This window comes from Crocuta crocuta, unplaced genomic scaffold (assembly GCF_008692635.1).
Source record: "Crocuta crocuta isolate KB4526 unplaced genomic scaffold, BGI_CrCroc_1.0 scaffold96, whole genome shotgun sequence".
Taxonomy (NCBI): Eukaryota; Metazoa; Chordata; class Mammalia; order Carnivora; family Hyaenidae; genus Crocuta; species Crocuta crocuta.
Genome location: NW_027531522.1, coordinates 6,475,908 through 6,502,713, shown reverse-complemented (window position 1 = coordinate 6,502,713; position 26,806 = coordinate 6,475,908). Strand labels below are relative to the sequence as shown.

At 36.4% G+C, this 26,806-nt stretch overlaps 1 protein-coding gene across 1 annotated transcript in view; it reads left to right on the top strand.

Moving 5' to 3' along the window:
• MALRD1 (MAM and LDL receptor class A domain containing 1) overlaps positions 1–26,806 on the top strand; it is a 757,419-nt gene that overhangs the window by 696,611 nt on the left and 34,002 nt on the right. The window contains exons 38-39 of the mRNA XM_077772480.1: positions 25,549–25,625; positions 25,715–25,811. Coding sequence (XP_077628606.1) covers positions 25,549–25,625; positions 25,715–25,811 — 174 coding nt within the window. The remainder of the gene's footprint in view (positions 1–25,548; positions 25,626–25,714; positions 25,812–26,806) is intronic.

Genomic DNA, 26,806 nt, shown 5'->3' with positions numbered 1-26,806 from the left:
TATATACTAGAAAGCAAAAGACTAGGTGCTGAACATCTTGGCATACATAACACTTTATAATTAACAGTATGCATTCATGTCACTGTGTTAATTTTCATCTACATTCTATGAGGTGAGTTGTAATTTTTATTGCTTATAATAGGAAACTGAGATTATCTGACTCTTCTAAAACCAAAGTGGCAGTCTAGCCTCAAATCCATTCACCCTGATACTATTATTTACTTTCTTTTCCTGAGCCACATCTGTGCCCTCTACACCTAGAGATGATTCCAGAGTGAGCCTTAATGTCATAAATGGACACTTTCACACCATTAAGACAAAAAAAATTCTCTTAGTGTATCTGTATAGCAGACAAAAATTCTCATGTTAACTGCCATTATACACTTCAGGAAGATAATGGAAAGAAAAGCCATGTAGTGAACAGAGCATCTCCTGATAAGCCAGAGACATAACATGAAACTCAGAATATACCTCTGGGTGACATCCTGCTCAACCTCTCTGTGCCTCTATTTCCTCAACTATCAAATGGGGGAAATAACTCCTACTTAGTAACATTACCATATTACAAATAAGATATTAGAGAATTTAGAATTTTTTTTACCACATGGCAGGTATTCAATACATAATTTCTACTGGGCTTTGTATATTAGAGTTTTCTGAAACATGGAATGTAAATGTAGAATTAAACAGGTTTCTATAAACAAAAATATATACATGAAATTAATATACATGATGTTATTGCAGAAATGTCTAATAAATACAAAAAAGAAAAGAGTCTAGTGCTATTAAATCTAATATAGTGCTATATTTTAAGTCTAGTGCTATATATCTAATCTGAAATATATCCAAAATGCATGCTGCTTAAGGGATTTTCTTTCTACATTATTAAAAACTCTAACATTAGAGTAAGTATAGCTAAAAAATATATATTGCAATAAAGAATTGGGAAATATAGGTTAGTTTAGGATCCCATTAACAATTTGAAAAAAAATTTGAGCATATCTCTTCAGAACCCATGAGTATAGATGACTTATGTATATATTACATAACCAGTTTTTCTGAAACAGTTATATAATACATATATAAGCACTTCATTTTTGGAATAAATATATCACCTATTTTATAAAAGTCTAGTTGAGATAGCACATTTTAAATTTTCTGGGTCTGAAAAAATATTCTTTAATCTTTCATTCTCTCCTATAGCACTTTTTTAAAAGTATTCTTATAGGTCACATATTTTATTTTCTACTTTGTCTTATTTTTAAATTATTTTATTCTTTAAATTTATGCTGCTATAAATTCTCAAATAGGTCTTCTCCAGGCTTTATATATCTAGTACACAGTATCCTGTACATAGCAGACATTCAATAAATATCAATAGCAATTATTGATTTAATGAAGAAAATTTAAGAGATCAAAATGGAAGAGTAGAAAAATTAAAGTTCTATATCTGCTTATAACAGAAGACCCAACTCAAATTTACATAAATGATAAAAAAAAACATTTACTAATTTGCATTAAAAAAGTCTAAATGTAGAGCAGTCTTGAAAGATGAACTGATTGAGAGGTTTGCAGTGTCATTAAGGTTGTTCCGTTGTTCCTCCATTTCTCAGTGATTTCCCAGTCTCTGTCTTCCTATTATTTTATCTTCAGTCTGGCTTTTGCACAAAAATTAAAAGAATAGTACTTCCTCAGATTAACAGGAATACATGCTTCCTTCTGCACATGAGAGTTGGAAAGAGGATGGATGCCTTTTACTTCAATTATCCAACAAAATGTATAGCTGACAAAATTCATCCTGGAAAAATGTATGTCTGTGTCTATGAATGAATCCCTATTTTAATTTTTTTTAGTACAGTTATCACACAATGTTACATTAGTACATCAGTATCAGGTGTAAACATAGTGACTCAACTTCTCTATATGTTATCCTATATTCACCACAAGCACAGCTACTATCTGTCTCTACACCATCCAATTACAGTATCATTTACTATATTCCATGTGTTATGGTTTTTATTCCTGTGACTTATTCATTCCGTAAATGGAAGCCTATATTGCTCATTCTCCTTCATCTATTTTGCCCATCCTTCTACATCTCCTACCCTCAGTCAACCATCCATTTGTTCTACTGTTTTCCTTTTTTAGATTGCACATGTAAGTGAAATCATACGGTAATTGTCTTTTTTGCTTAGCAAAAAACACCCTAGTCCCATCCATGTTGTCTCAAATGGGAAGATTTCATCCTTTTATATGGCTGCATGAAATTCATGTATGTGTGTGTGTGTGTATGTGTGTTGTGTGTACATCACATCTTTTTTATTCATTTATCAATGGACACTTAGACTGCTTCTGTAATTTCAGTATTGTGAATAGGATGAAATAAACAAAGAGGTGCATATATTTTTTCCAGTTGGTATTATCATATTCTTTGGGTAAATACCAGGTAGCGAAAATTACTTGATCATAAGGCAATTCTATTTTTAATGTTTGAAGAAACCTCCACAGTGTTTCCCACATTAGCTACACCAACTTACATTCCTACCAACAGTGCACAGGGTTCCTTTTTTCCCCACATCCTTGCCAGCAGTTATTATTTCTTGTCTTTTTAATTTTAGCACTTTTGACAGGTGTGAAGTTCTATTTCATTGTGGTTTTGAGTTGCATTTCCCTGATGATAGTGAGGTTGAGCATCTTTTCATGTGTCTTTTGGCCATCTGTGTGTCTTCTTTGGAAGACAATCTCTTCAGGTCCTCTGCTTATTTCTTAATTGGACTTTTGGGTGTTTCATTGTATAAGTTATATACTTTGATATTAACTCCTTATGTACTATATATCACTTCCAAATATCTTCTCCCATTCAGCAGGCTGCCTTTTTGTTTTGTTGTTTCTTCTGCTGTATAAAAGCCTTCTACTCTGACGTAGTCTCAATAGTTCATTTTTGCTTTTCTTTCCTTTTGCCTCAGGAGATGTATCTAGAAAAATATTGCTATAGTCAATATCAGAAAAATTACTGCCTATATTATCTTCCTAGGGGCTTCAAGTCTCACATTTAGATCTTTTTTTTTTTTTTTTTTACAAATAGTTTATTGTCAATTAGTTTCCACATAATACTCAGTGCTCATCCCCACAAGTGTCCTCCTCCATTTAGATCTTTAATCCATTTAGAGTTTCTTTCTGTGTATGTTGTAAAAAAGTGGCCCAGTTTCATTCTTTTCCGTGTATCCATCCAGTTTTCTCAGCGCCATTTATTGAAGTGATGCTCATTTTCTCATTGCCTCTTTTTTCATAAACTAATTGACCATGTAAATTTGGGTTTATTTCTGAGCTCCCTATTCTGTCCCATTGATCTAAGTATCTATTTTTGTGCCAGTACCAAACTGTTTTGATTAACACAACTCTGTAGTATATCTTGAAATCTGGGATTGTGACACCTCCAGCTTTGTTCTTTTTCAAGATTGTTCTGTCTATTCAGGGCCTTTTGTAGTTCCATACAAATTTAAGGATTCTTTGTTCTAGTTCTATGAAAAATACTCTTGGTATTTTGATAGGGATTGCATTAAATCTGTAGATTGCTTTCCACAGTATGGACATTTTAACAAAATTAATTCTTCCACTCCATGAACATGGAGTGTTTTTCCATTTGTTTGTGTCATCTTCAGTTTTTTTCGTGACTATGTTATTGTTTTCAGAGTATAGGTCTTTCACCTCGTTGGTTAGGTTTATTTCTAGATATTTTAATGATTTTCGTACAATTGTAATTTGTTTTCTTTCTGCTGTTTTGTTAGTGTATAGAAACTACTTATTTCTGGTTATTTCAGAAACTTTAATTTCATTGATTAGTTCTACCAAATTTTAAAATATTTATTCATTTAGAGAGAGAAAACAAACATGAGTGAAGGAGGGGCAGAGAGCAAGAGAGGGAGAGAGAGAATCCTGAGCAGACTCTGTGCTGTCAGCACAAAGCCCAGTGAGGGTCTCAGTGTCACAAACTGTGAGGTATGACCTGAGCCAAAACCAAGAGTCAGATGCTTAACCAACTGAGCCACCCAAGTGCCCTACTTCTAGTAATTTTTTGGTGGAGTCCTTAGAGTTATCTATGAATAGTATCATACCATCTACAAATAGTGAAGGTTTTACTTTTTCTTTACCAATTTGGATGTCTTTCATTTAGTTTTCTAGTCTGATTTCTATTGCTATGATTTTCAGTACTATGTAGATTAAAACTGGTAAGAGTAGATCGACATCCTTGTCTTGTTCCTGATCTTAGAGACAATCTCTCAGTTTTCCACCACTGAGTAGCATATGAGCTATTGTTTTTCATATACGACATATATTATGTTGAGGTATGTTTCCCCAGTGCCACTTTGTTGAATCTTTATCATGAATGGATACTGAATTTTATAAAATATTGTTTCTGCATCTATTGAGATAAAATGTTTATCCATTGTGTTGCTGATGTGATATATCATGTTGACTGATTTGTGAGTACTGAAATATCCTTGCATTCAAGGATAAATCCCACTTGATTGTGGCAAATAGTCTTTTTAATGTATTTTTAAATGTGGTTTGATAATATTTTTGAGGATTCTTATATTTATGTTTATCAGAGAGATTGACCTGTAATTTCATTTTTGTAGTGACTTTTCAGTTTGGGTTATCAGGGCAATGTTTGCCTTATAGAATGTATTTGAAAGCCTTTCTTCTTCTATTTTTTGGAATAGTTTAAGATGACTAGATACTAATTCTTCTTTAAATGGTTGGTAGAATTTATCTGTGAAGCCATCTGGTCCTAGACTTTTACTTGTTGTCAGTTTTTGATTACTTATCCAATTTCATTACTAGTTATTAGTCTGCTCAGCTTTTCTATTTCTTCATGGTTTAGTTTTGGAAGTTTGTATTTTCTAGAAATTTACCCATTTCTTCTAGGTTATCTAATTTGTTGGCATATAATTTTTCATGCTATTCTCTTATAATCCTTTGTATTTCTGTGGTGTAAGTTATTACTTCTCCTTGTTTCCTATTTTATTTGGTGCCTTTCTCTTCTTTTTCTTAATAAGGCTAGATAAGAATTTATGAATTTCATTTATCTTTTCAACAAACTAGCTGCTGTTTTATCTTTTTAAAAAAATTTTAGTCTCTGTGTCATTTATTTTTGCTCTGATCTTTATTATTTGCATCTTTCTACTCACCTTGGGATTTGTTTCTTCTTATTTTTTAGTTCCTTTAGGTATAAGGTTAGATTGTTATTTGAGATTTTTCTTGTTTCTTGAGGTAGGCCTGTATTACTATATACTTCCTTCTTAGAACTGTTTTCATTGTGTCCCAACAATTTTGGGCCATCGTGTTTTAATTTACATTGCTCTTAATGTATTTTTTAAATTTCCTCTTGGATTCTTTGTTGACTCCAAAGAGTCATTCGTTATTTAGTATTATGTTGTTTGGCCTCTTTGTGCTGGTGTTCTTTCTAGGTTTTCCCCCCTTGTGATTTATTTCTACCCTCATACAATCGTGATGCCAAAGACGCATGGTATTATTTCAGTCTTCTTAAATGTATTGAGTCTTGTTTTGTGACCTAACATGTGATCTGTTTGGCAGAATGTTCCATGTGCCCTTGAAAAGAATCCTGTTATTTTCGGATGGCATGTTCTGTGTATATATCTGGTATGTCCATCTGGTCTAAAGCATAAGATGCTTATATTGATTTTCTGTGTGGATAATCTATCCACTGATGTACATGAAGTATTAAAGTCCCTTACTAATATTGTATTATAATCAGTTTCTCTTTTTGTGTCCATTAATATTTGCTTTATGTTTAGGTGCTCCATTGTTGGGTGCATAGATATTTACAAATGTTATATCTTCTTGTTGGATTGAGTCTTTTTCATTATGTAATGCCTTTGCCCCTTGTTATAGTCTTTGTTTCAAAGTCTATTTTCCCTGATACAAGCACTGCTATACTGGCTTTTTTCCCCCCTGCCATTTGCATGACAAATGTTTCTCTATCCCTTCACTTACAGTCCACATGTGTCTTTTGGTCTGAGAGGAGTCTCTTGTAAGCAGCAGATAGATGTCTTTTTTTTTCTTTAATAATCATTCCGCCAACCTTTTTTTTTTTTATTAGAACATTTAGGCCATTTAAAGAAATTATTGAAAAGTATGTATTTATTGACACTTTTTAATCTGTTTTCTGATGATCTTTATAGTTCTCTGTTCCTTTATTTTCATGTGTTCTCTTTTCTTTGTGATTGGTAGGTTTCTGTAGTGTTATATGTAGCTTTCAGGTTCTTTTGTGCGCATGTGTATCTATTATAGAGTTTGTAGTTAACATGAGGTCCATATATAACACACCAAAAATATAGCAGTCTCTATTAAATTTAATATCATTTAAGTTCAAATACATTATGAAAAAAGCCTTTTGTTTTTACTCGGTCCTCCACATATGATATATATAATATGCTATTATATATTTTTATTCATAATTTTCTTATGTCTAATTATGGCCAATTCTTCTCCATTTAAAGAAGTACCTTTAGCATTTCTTGTAAGGCTTGTTTAGGGATGATAAACTCTTTTAACTTTTTTGTCTGGGAAACTCTGTCTCTCCTTCATATCTGAATTAAACCTTGCTGGGTGTAGTAGTCTTTTGTTATAGGTTTTTCCTTTCAGGTCTTTGAATATACCATGTCATTTCTTGCCTGCAAAGGTTTTCTGCTAAAAAATCAGCTGATAACCTTACTGGGTTTCCCTTGTATATAACTATTTGCTTCTCTCTTGCTGCTTTTAAAATGCTCTGACTTTAACCTTTGATGTTTTAATGGTAATGTGTTGTGCCATGGAATTTCTTGGGTTAATCTATTTGGAACTCCGTGTTTTTTGAACCTGCATGTCTATTTCTTTCTCCAGGTGAGACCGAGTCAGTTCTTACCTCTTCAAATAAAATTTCTGCTTCTTTCTCTCTTGTTCTGGGACCCCTATAATACAAATGTTTGTTTATTTGATGTCATCCAAGAGATCCTTTAACCTTTCCTAATGTTTTAGAATGATCACTCTTTGCAGTTCAGCTTGAGTGCTTTCCATTAACTTGTCTTCTAGACAACTGATATGTTCTTCTGCATCCACTAATCTGCTGAATCCCACTAGAGGATTTTTTTTAATGTTTATTTTTGAGAGAGAGAGAAAGTGGGGGAAGGGCAGAAGAGTGAAAGGGAGACAGAGAATCTGAAGCAGGCTCCACAATGTCAGCACAAAGCCCAACACAGGGCTCAAATCAATGAACCATGAGATCATGATCTCAGCTGAAGTTGAACACTTACCAACTGAACCACCCAGATGCCCCATAGAATTTTGTTAATTGTATTTTTCTACTCTGATTGTTTTTTTTTTTTTTTAATGTTATTTATTTTGAGAGTACACATGCATGCATGAAACTGGGGGAAGGACAGAGCGGGAGAGAGAGAATCCCAAGCAGACTGAACTGTCAATGCAGAGCCTGATCTGATGCTCAGTCTCACAAACTGTGAGATCATGACCTGAGCCAAAATCGAGTCAGATGCTTAACTGAGTGCGGCATTCAGTCACCCAATGGGTTTTTATATACATATATATGTATATGTGGGTGTATAATTTTTATTGAAGGTCTCACTGACTTCTCCAATTCTTCTCTCCAGCCCAGTGAGCATTTTTAGAATAATTACTTTTAAGTTTTTTATCAGACATGGTGCTTATTTCCACTTGACTTAGTTGTCTGAGATTTTGTGTTGTTCTTTCTTTTGGAGAATATTCCCGTCTTCCTGTTTTGCTATACTTTGTGTGTTTCTATGGATTAAGTGGAATAGCTACTCCTGAACTTAAAAGAATGGTCTTGTGTATGGTCATCCACTATGTAGACTGTGTGTTCTTGGTCACTTCCTGGCTGGCTGGAAAGGAGCTGGCATGGGCTGGGGATCCTGGAGCTCTCCACATACTGAGTGCCCTAGTACAGCAGCTAAAGCTTAAGTGGGCATAGATCAGTGTAGTCCCTGGGCTCTCCATGCAGTGGGTGCCCTGGCAGTATAGCTAAAGCTAAACTGAATTTGAGCTGGATACCTCTGGCTCTCCATATAGAGGAAGCCTTACCAGGATAAGAAGCTGAAGTGGGTGTAAAACAGCATGATCCAGGACTCTCCACACAGAGAGGTGGCCAGAGCTGAGGCAGGGTACACACACGGGGTGCTGGGGCACTCTGTGGGTGGGGGGGCACCCTGGCAGGACAGCTAAATCTAAAGTGAGTATGGGGCAGTGTGATCTCTGAACTCTGTGCAAAGTCTGCCCTGGCTGAACAGCTGAAGCTAAAGTGACTGCAGGCTCTCTACTCTGAGGGTGCCCTAGCAGGACAGCTGAAGTTGAACTGGGTAAAAGCTGAATGTCCCTGAATGCTCAGCACAGGTGGTACCCTAGCCATATGATTGGAGCTGAGGCCAAGTGTGCGGGTGGGAGTGTTCCAGTGTGCTCCACACAGGAAGTACCTCCCCGGCCAGGTGAAGGGAAACTATGTAGGCAAGCAAGGGCCAGGGGTTCTTGGGTGCTTTATACAGGGGCACCCTGACAGGGCAGCTGGTTCCAAAGGAGATGTAAGCCAGGAAGCTGTGAAGCACTTTGAACCAGGGGTGCCCTAGCAAGCTGTCTGAAGTGAAGTGGTGTGGGTCTGGAGTGTTCCATGGTGCTTTGTGCCTGTGCCACATTTTCATAAAGGCTGGATTGGTAGTGAGCACTAACCAGGGGTATCCCGCTGTGTGCTGCCCTGTGGCCTCCTTGTGGGACAGCTGGGACTGGCGTGAGCCAGGGATCTAGGGGTCACTGAGGTGCCAGGCCAGTTAGGGTACCTGAACTGTCCAGTGGTCCATGCTTTCAAGGTACAGGGGTACTGTGTCCATCAGCCCCTCCTACCTGGAGAGAATTTCAGCAGCTTCCTCCACTTGAGTTCTAGGACTGCCTCTTTTATATGCTAATTATTCTTTTAACCCTGGCTTTTCTTTTTTTTTTTTTTTTTTCCTATGCCTCAACACAACCAGAGCTGCAATCTGGTTAGGGTATACTGAACATGCTCCAGTATGCATTTTCAACATGGGGTGAGTGGAGCATAAATTATGTCACTTTCCAGTCCCTTTGACCCAGAGAGTTCTAGCAGCTTCTCCATTACATAGAGTTCCATGGTTGGCTTTTACAAACCAGTTGCTCTTTTAAACTGCAGCCTTTTTTTTTTTTTTTTTTTCCTGTGCCTAAGGACAGAGGAATCTGCTCTATGCTCCTCAGTACTATCCCTCCCCGCTGCAGTTTGCAGTGTTAGGGTGGGGGTTCCCTTTGTTAGCTTGTCTTCATCTCTTTTGCTCTTCTCTCTTTCACCGTTCTTTCGTTGTGCAGAAGATGTTTAGTTGGCCCTCCATTCTTCTTCAGGAATTCTTTTATAAGAAAATGGAATTAGCTATGGGCTTTTTTTTTTTTTTTTTTTGTAATTTGCTGTGTTCTATAGAGGAGGTGAATTCAGGGTCTTTCTATCTTGCCATATTAGTGAATCAATCCATGTTGACTAGAAATATCATGTGGTGATGCACAGGGTCCTAAATCAAAACATTACACCATGGGAATGAGATCATCCTAGAGGTCAGGTCAGGGTTCAATCCCAACCAAACCATAGAAATGCTTATGATTTGGTGGAAGGAAAGGAAAGAGCATGGGTGGTCAAATGAATTTGAGAAAGGCAGCCACAACATGCACTATAATTTGGCAGTACTGTCAAATTCCATAGTTGTAAAAATGAAAGTGAAATACGCTAATGTCGGTTTATACTCATTAGGTATGTGAAATAAGTGACAAAATTCACAGCCCTACTATAGTAAATCACTTTCCTCATATACTTTTTCCTTACGGGTGCTTTATGAATGAATTAACAAGTGATTTTCTTCCCTTTTCTCAAACTTAACAGTTATTTTTATTGATTAAATTGGCTCTAATGACTCAAAATGAAAATAACAGCCCTCTAAAATAATTATATCATGTCCAGCATTTATTTTCATTCTCTTGACATTTAAACAAAAAAGCATTCTATTTCAGATTGATGCATTTCCGTCTTAGCACAAGTATTATATAATGTTCATGGTCTTTATGGATCCATTTAGACTAAATAAGAGGTAAAAATCACAACTTCATTCATCCTTGTTTAGTCCTAAAGAGCCAGGATATTACTTAGAAAAGGTAATTCTTGTCCTTGTCAAGCAGTAAGGTGAATCTCATTACCCATTCTTTTAGGTACCTCACTGGTGGCATTCGACAATTTGCAGCACTCTCCACATTTATCCCACACTAATGGCCACCCAGCTCCCTATACAAGTCTCTAGAATGCCCCACCCAACTCACAGTCTCTGGTTGGCATTAACAAAGCCACAGCCCACCAAGTTCTGTTCAATACCTCATGTACTCCCCCTACCCTATGTCTCCTCACAAGAACCTTCACCCTCAACAAGTCTAAAAACACTCAATATGCTAGTACTAAAGGGAGCTATTTTTGCATTATTTCTTCAGGATCACAGATTCTCTTAATTTTCATTTATTCGCATAGTGCTCATTTGCCAAGCAAAAATGAAGAGTTTAGTGAGATATCTGACTTTCCCCACCAAGACTGCGTATGAAAAATAATAGAGAAAAGGACTACTCTTTTCCTGTGAAAACACCTTAATGATTTCTAATAGACATTTAGAAATTTAGACATTTAGACTTTGGAGGAAATTAATCCATCAAATTGTAGTTAGAACAGATAGAAATTTTCTATTTTCCCTTCCAGCTCATAGTCCTAAGAGGTGAGATGGAGGGTGTATACTAGTTTCATTGTTGTTGCTCAAAGGATAGATGGAACTTCAGTGTGCTATTCTTTTCTTTTTTTTTTAATATATTTGTTAATTTATGTCTAGGAGAGAGAAAGAGAGAGAGACAGTGTGAGCAGGGGAGGGTCAGAGAGAGAGGGAGTCACAGACTGAAACAAACTCCAGGCTCTGAGCTGGCAGTCAGCACAGAGCCTGATGCAGGGCTCGAACCCACGAACCGCGAGATCATGACCTAAGTGAAAGTCGGACGCTTAACCGATTAAGCCACCCAGGCGCCCCTTCGGTGTGCTATTCTTGTATCCCATCACTGCTGGCCTCACCGATTCACTGCAAGGATTGAAGACCTATCCCTTTCAAGGATGATTTAAAGAGTCTAGGGTTTGGACAGCTATAATTCCTTTGAACACTGAATTACCTGTAGAAGAGGATTAGGACAAAAATAATTGAAAATGTTAATTATTCTTACCTGCTACTTTCTGCAATCCAACAATTGTGTTTCTATTTTTTCCTCCTTTTCATTCATCCAATATATTGGGGTAAAGAGGGAAGGAGAAGAATAAGAGAAAGATGGAACTAAAAATGCACATATGATATGCATATTTCTGAAAGTTACATGTCTGTATGTGTTGTTTATATAGATATCTGACCTCAAAATAGTCCACCAAGAATTATTCAAAGTAAACGCCATTTAGAAATGTAAAGAGAGTACCTGGGCAGCTCAGTTGGTTAAATGTCCGGCTTTTAGTTTCAGCTCAGGTCATGCACTCACAGTTTGAGAGTTAGAGCCCTGCATCGGGCCCTGTGCTTTTGAAAGTGAGGAGGCTGTTTAGGATTCTCTCACTGTCTCTTTCTCTCAGCTCCTCCCTGCTCTCTTTCAGGTGCTCTCTCTCTTTAAAATAAGTAAATAAAACCTTAAAAATAATAATAAAGATGCAGATGTTTCTCTTACAACAGGCACACACACACACACCCATATATATACAATGGGAGTGCGTGTTCTATGACAAAATGAAAGAAATGGAAGGAGGCATATCTGGCTGTTTATATTGCATCAGGAGGATGAAACTGCATAAGGGGATGATGAGTAATCTTTTAAAATATTTGTGCATAATTTCATTTATGACCTGATCATGTGTTATTTTGAAACTGAGAAACATCAAATGACTGAGAAAAAAGTAACCATTTGAGAATCACTTGGGAACGGAGATTACAATTTTCACTTCATTTACATTCACATTTATTGATTAGAATTTTCTGGATCAGATTTAATGATAAACTTTTTATTATTTTTTTTATTTTTTAACATTTTATTTATTTCTGAGAAGAAGGAGAGAAAGAAGGAGCAGCCTAGGGTCAGAGACCGAAGGAGACACAGAATCCGAAACAGGCTCCAGGCTCTGAGCTAGCTGTCACCACAGAGCCCGATGCAGGCAGGGCTCAAACTCATGAACCGTGAGATCATGACCTGAGCCAAAGTCGGACGCTTAATCGACTGAGCCACCCAGGCGTCCCTAATGATATAATTTTTAACTTGCAGTAATTTTTACTATTTCAAAACTAATAGAAATATATTAATATTTACAGAAGATAAACCCTTCTGAAAACATCCATATAAGATTTTATTTTCAGGATGGTAGACTGATAAATATACGTAGGTGGGACTTTTCTGTAGTAGTGTACTCAATCTCATGTAATATAATCATCGTCTTTGAAGGATTTTGTAGTTTAAGTGCCTTAATCAAAATTTCATTCATACTTTTTAAATTCAAAATTCCTTTGGCCAAAGTGACAAAATTCAGCATATTTTGAAAGTAACTTTGACACTTAATGTACATTCCCTCCCATTACTTTTCTCATATTAGCTGAAATGATTACATGACTTTGACCTATAGTTTAACAAAATTGATCTTTAGTAATAAATAAGTAAATAAACAAGAATTCAGCGATATATTTATATACCTATTGAAAGGAAGATTATTTCCCGTTATTTTCATAGATAAATCTTCATCACCTAAATCTGCCTTTATTTTTCCTTTTATCCATAGTTATCTGCACCTATTTCTGAAAAAAATAACATCAAATCTTTTTCTGTATAAACTCCTCAAAGAAACATCAAAGAAAAGGCCATGCAGTATTCCCATTTGTTCACCATAAGGTGTTATGTATGTATATATGTATACACATATGCATAGCTAAATAAAAAAGAGATACAGAATGACAGGCAGGTAGACAGGGTCTTAAGATACATACTAGTTTCCCATATGGTTTGTGTTTTCTCCCATTATTTTGTTATTCCCAGTAAAATGAATATACAGTGTTGTATTAGTTCAGGTGTACAATATAATGATTTAATAATTCTATACAGTATTCAATGCCTATCATAAGTGCACTCATAATTCCCTTCACCTATTTTTGTATCCTTCCCAAACACTTCCCCTCAAGTAAAAAACCATCAGTTGCTTCTCTAGTTAAGAGTCTGTTTATGATTTGTCTCTTTTTTTCCTTCATTCCTTTGTTTTGTTTCTTAAATTCCACATGAATGCAATGATATTTATTTGTCTTTCTCTGTCTTATTTCACTTAGCATTATGCTCTTAAGGTATGTACATACATGTTGCAAATGGCAAGATTTCATTCTTTCTTAAGGCTAAGTAATGTTCCTGTGTGTGTGTATGTATTGTGTTTATTCATCTATGGATGGACAACTGGGTTGTTTCCATTATTTTGCTATTATAAACAGTGCTGCAATAAAAGTAGGGGTGCTGGTATCTTTTCAAATTAGTGTTTTAATATTCTTTGGATAAAAATAATCAGTAGTAAGATTATTGGATCATCTGGTAGTTATGTTTTTAATTTTTTGAAGAAACTTCATACTGTTTTTCATAGTGGTTGAACCAATCTGCATTCCCACCAACAGTGCACAAGGGTTCCTTTTTCTCCACATCCTTGCCAACATATCTCTTGTATTTTATATTTTAGCCATTCTAACAGGTGGGGAGGGATACCTTATTATGGTTTTCATTTGCACTTCCCTGATGATTAGTGATATTGAGTATCTTTTCATATGTTCCTGGACACTCTGTTTTGTTTTGTTTTTGAAGGAATGTCTGTCTCCCCATTTTTAAACTGGATCATTTGTGTTTATCGTGTTGAGTTGTAGAAGTTATTTATGTATTTTGGATACTAACCTTGTATCAGACAGATCGTGTGAAAATTTCCTCTTCTATTCAGTAGGTTGCCTTTTTGTTTTGTTGGGTTTCCTCTACTTTTTAGAAGCTTTTTATTTTAATGTAATCCCAATAGTTTACTTTTGGTTTGTTTCCCTTGCCTGTGATTTATCTAGAAAAGATTCAATGACCAGTGTCAAAGAAATTATTGTCCTTGTTTTCTTTATGAATCTTATGGTTTCAAGTCTAACATTTAGGTCCCTAATCTATTTTGACCTTATTTTTGTGTATCCTGTAAGAAAGTGGTCCAGTTTCATTCTTTTTCATCTACCTGTCCAGTTTTCCCAGCATCATTTGTTGAAAGACTTCTTTTTCCCATTGTGTATTATTGCCTCCTTTGTTATAGATTAGTTCACCATATAACTGTGGGTTTATTCCTGGGGCCACTATTCTGTTACTCTGATCTATGTATCTATTTTTATGGCAGTAACATACTGTTTGGATTACTACTTCTTTGTAGTGTAACTTGAAATTTGTAATTGTGGTATTTCCAGTTTTTGGTTTTGTTTTTTTCTTTTTGAAGATCATTCTATTTAGGGTCTTTTGTGGTTCCTTACCAATTTTAGGATTCCTTGTTCTAGTTGTGTGAAAAATGCTGTTGGTATTTCCACAGGGATTGCATTAAATCTGTAGATTGCCTTAGGCAGAATGGACACTTGAACATTTGTTCTCCCAATCCATGATCATGGAATAGCATTTCATTTGTGTCATCTTCAGTTTCTTTCATCAAAGGTTTATAGTTTGCAAATTTCAGTTGGCATCTGGCTGGCTCAGATTAGAATATGTGACACTTGGTCTCAAGGTTGTTAAGTTCAAGCCCCATGTTTGGTGTAGAGATTACTTATAAACAAACAACAACAACAAAGTACTAATCTTTCACCTCCTTGGTTAAGTTTCTTCTTACATAATTTATTATTTTTGGTACAACTGTAAACAGTATTGTGTTCTTAATTTCTCTTTTGCTACTTCATTATTAGTGTGTAGAAATGCAACAGATTACTGTTTATTGATTTTGTATCTGATGACCTTATAAAATTCAATTATCAGTTCTAGGAGTTTTGCTTTGTATTTGGTGGAATCTTTAGAATTTTCTATAGATAATATCATATCATCTGCAAATGGTGAAGGTTTTAATTCGTCCTTGCCAATCTCAATGCCTTTTATTTCTTTTTCTTATCTGATTGCTGGGCTAGGAATTCCACCTCCATGTAGAATAAAACTGATGAGAGTCCTTTGTTCCTGACGTTGGGAGAAAAGCTCTGTTTTTCACCGTTGAAAATACCCATGTTAGCTGTGGGTATTTTTGCATATGATCCTTACTATGTTATGTTGAGGTATGTTCTCTCTAAATGTACACTGTTGAGTGCTTTTATCATGAATGAATGTTGTACTTGGTCAAATGATTTTTCTGCCTCTGTTCAGATGTTCATATGGTTTTTAACTTTTACTGATGTGATGTACTACACTAATTGGTGAATACTGAATCATCCTTGCATCCCCAAAATAAACCCCACTTTATTGTGGTATATGATTTGCTTAAAAATGTATTGTTGTATTCACTTTGAAAATATTTTGTTGAGGATTTTTACATCTTTGTTCATCAGAAATATGGGCCTGTAGTTCTTTAACTTTGTAGTATCTTTTTTCTGGTATCAAGGTAATACTGGCCATATAGAATTAATATGGAAGGTTTCCTTCCTCTTCTATTTTTAGAATAGTTTGTGAAGAATAGTTATTAACGCTAGTTTTTTTTTTTTTTAATTTTTTCATGTTTATTTTTAAGAGAGAGAGACAGGGCAAGAGCAGGGGAGGGGCAGAGAGAGAGGGAGACACAGAATTTGAAGCAGGCTCCAGGTTCTGAGATGTCAGCACAGAGCCCAATGTGGGGCTTGAACCCACAAACTGTGAGATCATGACCTGAGCTAAAGTTGGATGCTTAACTGACTGAGCTACCCAGGTGCCTAAACACTACTTTAAATGTTTGACAGAATTCACCTTTGAAGCTATCTGGTCATGGACTATCCTGATTCACTTTGGGAAAGTTATTTGTTTCTAGGACTTCATCCATTCCTTCTAGGTTGACCAGTTTGTTGGCAAATAATTTTTTATAGTAAATATTCTTACAATCTTTAGTGCTTCTGTTGGGTTGGTTGTTAATTTTCCTTTTTCACTTCTGATTTTGAGCTCTCCCTCTCTCTTTTTTGATTAGATTGGCTAATGGTTTATCAATTTTATTTATCTTTTTGACAAATCGCCTGCTTATTTCATTGACCTGTTCTATTTTTTGTTTCTATTTTTAAAAAATTCTGTTCTAATATTTATTATTTCCTTACTTCTAGTTGTAGGTTTTGTTTGTTTTTTTAGATCCATTAGATATAAGGTTAGGTTATTTATTTGAGATTCTTGTTGCTTCTTGAGGTAGGCCTGTCTCTGAAAACAACTTTTGCTGTACCCCAAAGATTGTGGGCCATTGCGTTTCATTTTCATTTGTCTCCATGTATTTTTTTATTTCCTCATTGTTTTTTTGGTTGGCCCACTAATTATTTCATAGTATGTTTTTTAACCCCATGTATTTGTCTTCTTTATAGATTTTTTTCTTGGTGTTCATTTCTACCTTAAAATTGTTCAAAATTCTTACAGTGTGACTTCAATTTCTTCAATTTGTTGAGACTTGTTTTGTGGCTTAACATGTGATCTATTCTGGAGAATGTTCCATGTACCCTTGAAAGAATGTGTTTTCTTCTGTTTTAAGATGGGATGTTCTGAGTACTATCTGTTAGATCCATCTAGTCCAATGTGTTATTAAAAGCAGCCATTTCCTTGTTGATTTTCTGTCTGGATGATCTGTCCCTTGATTTAAGTGGGGTGTTAAAGTGCCTTATTATTATTGTACTGTTACTTCCTTTGTTAATAGCTGCCTTAAGTATATGGGTGTTTCATGTTGGGTGCATAAATATTTACAATCATTTTATCTTCTTGTTTGATTCTTCCCTTTACCTACTGTCTTTGTGTTTTGTTGCAGTCTTTATTTTACAGTCTTTTTTTTTTTTTTTTTTTTTTTAAATTTTTGAGAGGGTGAGAGAGAGAGCGCGTGAGAGAGAGAGCAAGCAGGGGAGGGTCAAAGAGAGGAGGAGATACAGAATCTTAAGGCAGGCTCCAGGCTCTGAGCTAGCTGTCAGCACAGAGCCCAACACAGGCTCGAAACCCATGAACTGTGAGATCATGACCTGAGCCGAAGTCAGACGCTTAACTGACTGAGCCACTCAGGCACCCCAATTTTACAGTCTATTTTCTCTAAGTATTGCTGTCCAAGCTTTATTTTCACTCCCATTCTGTAACAAATGCTTTCCCATCCCCTCACTTTGAATGTGCATGTGTCTTTAGGTCTGAACTGAGTCTCTTTAGGCTGCATATAGATGGGTCTTGCTTTATCCATTCTGTTAACCTTGTGTGTTTTGATTGGAGCATTTAGTCCATTTATATTCAAACTAAATATTGATAAGTACTAATTGCCATTCTATTACTTGTTTTAAGGTTGTTTTGCAGTTCTTTGTTCTTTTCTTCTCTTACTATCTTCTCTCATGCTTTGCTGGCTTTCTTGAGTTCTATACTTTGATTCCTTTATCTTTACTCCTGTATCTATAACCAGTTTCTGATTTGTGGTAACCAATAGGTTTATATTTAACACTGCATATAGCAGGCTGTATTAAGTTGTTCGTCACTTTAAGTTTGAACTCATTGTAAAGCACTAACGTTTAACTCATCCCCTCCCCACATTTTATGTGGATGGTGTCACACTATACATTCTTTCACTAATATACTTAATTTTATTACTTTTGTGCTTTCTACTTTTCTGTTGCTTATGGTTTTTCTTTTCAACTCAAAGAGCCCAATTTTAATATATCATGTAAAACTGCTTTAATGTTGATGAATTTCTTAATTCCTTTAACATTTGTTTGCCTGGAAAACTTCCTCTCTTCCCTTCTGAGTGATAGCCCTGATGGATGAAGTATTCTTGGTTTTAGGTTTTTTTTCTTTTTCTGTTCCCTTTCAGTACTTTGAATATGCCACGTCCCTTCTGCCCGGCAAAATTTATACTAAAAACTCAGCTGATGGGATTTCCCTTGTAGGTACCTATTTTCTTTCTCTTCCTGCTTTAAATTTTTTTCTTTATCACTATTTTTTTGCTAGTTTATGTATCTATGTATGATGTGAAGCTCCTTGGGTTGATTTTGTTGTGAGTATCTGTGCCTCCTGGATCTGTTTCTCTGTTTCCTTCCCCAGACTAGGGAAGTTTGCAGCTATGACTTACTTACATAAATTTTCTGGTCCCTTTTTCCTTTTTCTTCTAGGATCTCTATAATGTGAAGGTTATTACATGTGATGGTATTGCTGAATTCCCTTAATCTATTTTTTTTTTTCTTTTTTCAGCTTCAAGGCTTTCTATGACCGTCTTCCAGATCACTGATCCATTATTTTGCTTCCACTAGTCTAATATTCATTCTCTGGGGTGTATTTTTAATTTCACGTATTGGTTAAAATCTTATTGGTTATTTTATGTTTTCCATCTCTTTGCTGAAGGTGTCACAGAGATCCTTCACTCTTTCCTCAATCTGGTATCTTTGTGACCATTATTTTGAATTCCTTATGAAGCATATTATCTCCATTTCATTTAGTTTTCCTGCTGACATTTTGTTCAGTTTGTTCATTTGGGACATATTTCTCTGTCTCATTTTGTCTAAGTCACTCTGAGTCTGTTTCTGTGTGTTAGAAAATTCAGCTACATCTCCTTCTCTTGAAGTACTGGCTTTATGAAAAAAAGCTCCTATAGAGCTTCACAGTACAATGTTCCCCATTCACGAGAACCTGATGCTTCAGAACTATACCCAATGTGTGTTATGTGCCCCCTACTACTGTGTCTGAGCCAACTGCCTGCAATGGCTCTCTTTTCTTGTTATGGACAGGAGTTGATCCTTCTTTTTAAAGGCCAGTCTAGGGTCACCTTGGGCTTCATTTAGGTCAGACCAGGCATTTGCCAGAGCCCTGGTATCACCCCAATGCTGTCCCCAGAGCAGTTTTCATTAGTGGGCGAAGCCTGAATCTACAGCAGATGTCTGCCTCCAGCCTACTGCTGGAGCACATAACTGGTATGTTTTGTTTGCTTTTTCCCTCCTCACAGTGCAGGACTGAGTTTGATTTGGTGCTGTGTCCATGCTGCCTGCACAGTGCCACAATTTGGTACAGTTTTGGATGGACTCCATCCTAGTGCATGTTGAATAGGAGAGATCCACAGGAGAACACAGTGGGGGAGAGGGGGGTATTAGTGTTATTAGCAAGGTTTGCACAAGTCAGTTGTAGGAGGGGAGCTGAAGCTGCTTTGGAAATTCCTGCCAGCATCAGGCTGGAGGGAGGTGGATCCACAGAAAAATTTAGGGACAGGGTGAATGGTATTATCAAAGTTAGCACTGGTCAGCTGTGGGAGGGGACCTGTGGCTGCCTTTAAAAACTCCTGCTGCATGGGTGGGGGTAGGACCACCAACTAGGTGGAGAGTGTTCAAATGGTGCTGTTCCTACAGGTATCACCTTACCTAGGCTGGGGATGGTGCAAGGAAATGGGGACACCAGTTCTGTTTTTGTAGTAGTCTCCCAGATCCCTGTCCCTCCAGCACATGTTCTGAGATTAGTAAATAAATCTCCTTCCCATATACCCCAGCATTTTTCAAACCACTGCTTCTATGTTGTATCTCAAGGGGGTTGTTATGCCATCTCTTTAAAGGGCAGGGACTCAGTTTCCTATAGCCCTCTGGCTCTTCCAAAGCCAAACCCACTAATTTATTTATTTTAAATTTACTTACTTTTGAGAGAAAGTATTGAGTGGGGAGTGGCAGAGACAGAGAGAGAGAGGATCCCAAGCTGGCTCTACACTGTCACACAGAGCCTGATGTGGACCTTGATTTGAAACACTGTAAGATCATGACCTGAACAAAAACCGAGAGACACTTAACCAAATGAACCATCCATGTGCCGCAAAACCCACTGATTTTTAAAGTTTCAGATGTTGAGTGCCAATGATTGTAAAAACAACTCATGAAGTTAAGCCCTTCTAGTTTTCAAAGCCAAATTTTAAGTGGATTCCTCTTCCCAGTGAAGGTCCCTCTGTATGGGGTGTCCACTGTGTTCCTCTCCCTCTCCACACCTGTATCGGCCCCTCCCACACACATCCATGGGTCAATTTGGCTTTCAGTCTGATCTCTGCCCTTCCTCATTCTAAATGATCTTTTCTCTACATTTAGCTGTGGAGAGTCTGTTCTGCCAGTCTTTGGGTCATTCTCTAGGTTATTTATATTAATATGGTATTATCTACACATATCTGTGGGATGAAATGAGCTTAGGATCTTTCTACTCTACCATCATACCTGGCAGTCTCTCCCATTATTACTTTTTTAATGTTTATTTTTGAGAGAGACAGAGCATGAACGGGGGAGGGGCAGAGAGAGAAAGAGAGACATAGAATCCGAAGCAAGCTCCAGGCTCTGTGCAGTCAGCACAGAGCCCGATAGAACTCAGGAACCATGAGATCATGACCTAAGCTGAAGTCAGACACTTAACTGAGGCACCCAGGCGCCCTGCCTCCTGTTATTTTTTTAACTGGTGTTCCAAGGTACTTCCCACTGGAATTTATGTTAATAGGCACATTTAAGCACCTATAATTTCCCTAAAATTTCAATTTGCCTAAAAACTGCTGTAGTCCTGATCTGATGCCAGTGAAATGGAACTTCAGAATCTAAAGGAACCAAAATAATCTAGGTAGGAAGTGCCCCCTATCTCTAGGCAACACCAGTGTGTGCACATATGAAGGACTGGCATGTAGATCAATGTTGATCGAGGAATGACAAAGAAAACATCTTATGGGTGGTGAGAATAAAGAAAACACTCTAATTTCCAAAAAATTGTATTTCACAGACATCAAACCAAATTGTCCGTTTCTCCTTAAAAAAATATTTAGTAAGAAAAAAGCTTTTTCCCCCCAGTATCTGCCTCTCCTTAACCCCTTTTGCCTATTTTCTCCTCCCAACACATATAGAAATTATTGGTCTATTTATAGTTCTGATTCTTATATTTGAGAACTCATTTTTTAAATACTCCACATGAATGTAAAATCATTTGGTATTTGCTTTCCCAGTCTACTAATCTCACTTAGCAATTATACCCTCTATGTATATCCATATTGTTGTAAATGGTAACTCTTATTTTTTATGGCTTAGCAATATTCCATTTTATATAGATACATTTTCTTTATTCATCTATTGTGGACACTTAGGTTGCTTCCATATCTTGGCTATTGCAAATGATGCTGCAACAAACTTAAGAGTGCATTTATCTTTCAAAAAAGTGTTTTTGTACTTGGCTCAATTTCCAGTAGTGGAATTACTGAATTATAAGGTATTTCTATTTTTACATTTTTGAGGACACTCGATAGTTTTCCACAGTATCTGTACCAATCTGCATTCTCACTAATGGCACACGAGTGCTCCTTTTTCTCCATATCCTGGCCAACATTTGTTCTTTCTTTCCTTTTTGATTCTAGCCATTCTGACAGGTGTAAAGTGATACCTTATTGTGGTTTGGGTCTGCATTTCCCTGATTAGTGATGCTGAGCATCTTTTTATGTGTTTGTTGACCATCTTTATGTGTCCTTTGGAAAAATGTCATGACCTGACACTGAAGACTTAAATGCTCTTGTCCTCCGCCCATTCTTAACCAGATTGTTTTTCTTGGGTTTTGAGTTATATAAGTTCTTTATATATTTTGGATATAACCCCTTGCCAGATGTATCATTTGCAAATACCTTCTCCCACTCAGTATAAGTCACCTTTCTGTTGATGGTTTCTTTTGCTGAGCAAAAGCTTTTTAACTTTAGTAGAGTCCTAATAGCTTAATTTTGCTTCTGTTTCCCTTGCTTGAGGAAATTTATCCAGAAGAATGTTGCTAAGACCAACGCAAAGAAATTACTGTTTATGTTTTCCTGAAGGAGTTTTATGGTTTCAGGTCTCACATCTAGGTCTTTAATCCATTTTGAGTTTATTTTTGTGTATGGTGTAAGAAAGTGTTCCAGTTTCCTCTTGTAAGTGTCCAGTCTTCCCAATACCATTTATTGAAAACACTGGCTTTTCCCCACGTATATTCTTGCCTCCTTTTTCAAAGATTTATTGACCATATAAGCATGGATTTATTTCTGGGCTCTCTGTTCCATTGATTTAAGTTTTTGTTGTTGTTGTTTTTTTCTCCCAATACCATACTGTTTTTATTACTACTTCTTTGTAGTACATTTGGAAATCTGGGATTGTGCTACCTTCAGCATTGTTCTTTTTTAAGATTGCTTTGGCCATTCAAGGTCTCTTGTGGTTTCATATAAATTTTAGTATTATTTGTTCTAGTTCTGTGAAGGAAAGAAGGCATTCTTATGGACCTTCTTGAATCAGTACGCTCTCTATATTTAAAGAAGCTACTGCTTTTGTGAAGAATTCCCATTAGGCTTTCAAGTTTTAGAGGCACCTGGGTGGCTCAACTGGTTAAGTGTCCAACTATTGGTATCGGCTCAGCTCATGATCTCATGGTTTGTGAGTCTGAGCACCACATCTGGCTCTGTGCTGACAGTGAGGAGCCTGCTTCGGATCCTCTGTATCTCTCTCTCTTTGACCCTCCCCTGCTCACTCACTCACTCTCAAAATAAACAAATATTAAATAAAAAGGAAAAATATTCTCAAATTCAAAAAGATTCAGGGAAAATACAATAACTGTGTACTGAAGAAGCATTGCTTGTAACACACAGCTCCGAAGCACACACATTCAAAAGCTAGTTCTTAATCTTATTTTGTAGCATGTACCATGAACTTGGCAGAAAATTCAACAAAACATAAATACAAATAATTTCTATTCTGATATTTCTGGGAAAACTCAGTATATAAGCTTTCATATATATATATATATATATATATATATATATATATATACACACACACATATATATGCAAACAAACACATCTTATACCAGGGGAAAAAAAAACTGACACATTTACTATTTAAGAATCAACCTTATTTTCCTTTGAGGTATAAGCTAATCCCGTTTCTGAACATTCTGAAAGCTACCCATTAAAGAAATACTCCCAGTGTTCTAGGAGTATTCATTATGATATCACTAAATAAAGCAAAGCTAATTAAATCCTAGTAGTATTACAAGTATATCTAATAAGATTATTTACCTGCTTTCAAATCTATGTACTTGGAGGATCATGCTGATGTAGGGATAAAAAATCTTCAATTTCAATATTTCCATCAGTATTGAAAAACCAGAAATCTATTCACTACTGAAAAAACTGCTTTTTAGGTTTGAGACAAATGATCAATACAGTAATACTGGATTAGACACGGGTAAAAATTGTCACTTTTTTAAAAATTTACATACAAGTGAGCAAATAGTGCAACAGTGATTTCATGAATAGATTCCTTAATGTGCCTTACCCATTTAGCTCATCCCCCCTCCCACAAACCCTCCAGCAACCCTCAGTTTGTTCTCTATATTTAAAAGTCTCTTATGCTTTGTCCCTCTCCCTGTTTTTATATTATTTTTGCTTCCTTTCCCTTATGTTAATCTGTTTTGTATCTTAAATTCCTCACATGAGCGAAGTCATAGGATATTTGTCTTTCTCTAATTTTGCTTAGCATAATACCCTCTAGTTCTACCCATGTAGTTGCAAATGGAAAGATTTCATTCTTTCTTTCTGACTGCCGAGTAATACTCTATTGTATATATATCACATTGTCTTTATTCATTCAGCCATCAATGGACACTTGGGCTCTTTCCATACTCTGGCCATTGTCGATAGCGCTGCTATAAACAAACATTGGGGTGCATGTGCTCCTGTATCCCTTAAATAAATACACAGTAGTGCATTTGCTGGATCATAGGGTAGTTCTATTTTTAATTTTTTGAGGACCTCCATACTGTTTTCCAGAGTGGCTGCACCAGTTTGCATTCCCACCAGCAGTGCCAAAGAGATTCTCTTTCTCCACAACCTCGTCAACATTTGTCATTGCCTGAATTGTTAATTTTAGGCATTCTTATTGGAGTGAGGTGGTATCTCATTGTGGTTGAGTGATGATGAGTGATGTTGAGCAGTTTTTCATGTGTCTATTTTCCATTTGGATGTCTTCTTTGGAAAAGTGTCTATTCATATCTTTTGCTCATTTATTCAATGGATTATTTGTGTTTTGGGTGTTGACTTTGATAAGTCCTTTATAGATTTTGGATACTAACCTTTTGTCTGAATGTCATTTGCAAATATCTTTTCCCATTCCGTTGGTTGCCTTTTACTTTTGCTGATTCTTTCCTTTGCTGTGCAGAAGCTTTTTGTTTTCATGAGGTCCCAATAGTTCGTTTCTCCTTTTGTTTCCCTGGACTCTGCAGATGTGCTGAGTAAGAAGTTGCTATGGCCGAGGTCAAAGATTTTTTTTCCTGCTTTATCCTCTAGAATTTTGATGGCTTCCTGTCTTACATTTAGGTCTTTTATCCATTTTGAGTTTATTTTTGTGTATGGTGTAAGAAAGTGGTCCAGGTTCATTTCCCTGCATGACACTGTCCAGGTTTCCCAGCACCATTTGCTGAAGAAATTGTCTTTATTCCATAGGAAAAATTTTTCCTGCTTTGTCAAAGATTACTTGGCCATCTTTGTGGGTCCATTTCTGGTTTCTCTATTCTGTTCACTGATCTGAGTGTCTGTTTTTGTGGCAGTACCATACTGTCTTGATGATTACAGCATTGTAGCACATCTTGAATTTGGGATTGTGATGCCACCAGCTTTGGTTTTCTTTTTCAGGATTGCTTTGGCTATTTGGGGTCTTTTCTGGTTCCATACAAATTTTAGGAGTGTTTGTTCCCGCTCTGTGAAGAATGCTGGTGTTATTTTGATAGGGATTACAAAAATCAAGTCACTTTTGAAAACGAGGAAGGGGAATGGGAAAGCTGAGTTCCCATCTTATAAATAAAATCGAGAAGGTGATAAATATATATACATATATTTTTTAAGTTTATTTATTTATTTTGAGAGAGAGAAAGGTTCAGGAAGGCTCCACACTGTCAGTACAGAGTCTGATGTGGGGTTCTATCTCATAAACCACGAGATCATGACCTGAGGTGAGATCAAGAGCCAGACGTTTAATTGACTGAGCCACCCAGATGCCCCGAGAAGGTGGTAACATAGTTTTTTAAAAGTCATCTGACACAATTATGAAAACAGTAAAATTTTGCTTTTGCTTTGGTTAAATATTTTTGGTTTCTTCTCAAAGTTACCCATATTCTCTTGTACCATTATTTTTTGATATTCATCATTTTGTTCCATGACAGTACTGTTAAAGTATGTTTCCACTTTTTTTGTTAAACTTAAGTTTTTATCTTATTTTCAGATGTGGACAAGGATGGAAAGGAAATCGGTGCCACATTAAGGTTAACCCTTCTGCAGATTTCATGTACACTCAGAACAGTAGGTGACATTGTGACTAAATAATTGCTTGAATTTGGAATTTGTAACAGTTTACCATGAATATCTTTTTAATTGGTTTGAAATTCCAGATATATGGACTCTCCTGGGGATTGGATTAGCTTTCCTGATGATTCATATTACACTTTCAGTCTTGTGTTTTCTTGCAAACAGAAAAGGACCAGTCAGGTAAGCCTTTGATTACTGAATAAAATGTACTGTGGTAGAACAATTTTGACACATTTGCTCCATTTTTCTTTCACTCCATTTTACATGCAGGTAACTTTGTGTTTCTATATTTTATGGATTTCTTTCTTTGTGATCAGGATGTTAGGAGCTCCTTAACAATAAATCATTCTTCATTTTTCAGTAAAAAGCCTTAAGTTTACTTTTCACATTATGTTAAAAGCAGTTTTGATGACAACAAGAAAGGGAGCATGGCATCCTCCACAGATTAAGAGACATGAGTGTCCCACTTTCGGGTGGTGCCTGGGGAACTGTGCAACAGATATTTTCTTGGCTCTCCCAGTCAACTTGTAGCATCAGTATTTCAGGCAAAGACTCCCATGTTCTAGGTAATTTACAGAACACAGTCCAAGAGCTGCCACACCTAAAGGAACTAATGCAAAACTAAGAAGACCCCGATTACTGGAGGGAGAGCCTGGGAAGATAGCAGAGGAGGAGGATCCTAAGTTCACCTTTTCCCATGGATATATTTACATAACAGCCACATCGGTACAACTCAGAAAATGAACCAAATAATGGCAGAAGTGGCTCCATGCAGTGAAGTCTAGAGCAGAGGTCACCATTAAAAATGGCAGGAAGGACAGAGAAACAGTCAGGAACCAAACTCCCGCAAGATTAACCACAAACAGGAAGGATACCACAGTCACAAAGCAGGGAGATGAACAGACCACACGGTAGGTGGCCCTGCACTGGAAAGACAAGTCCCCATAATACTTAGCTTTGAAAAACAGTGGGGCTTAACTAGAGTTTTTATAGCCAGCAGAGCTTAAAACTGGGTACTTTAAAAATTAGGAGGCTCTACTCAGGAAGAGCTGGAGGCCAATATGAAACTGAGTCCCTATCCTTAAAGACAGAGTGTAACAAACAACCCTCCAAAATATACAGTGTAGAAGCAGCAGTTTAAAAACTACCTGGGGTATGCATAAACTAGATTTCTT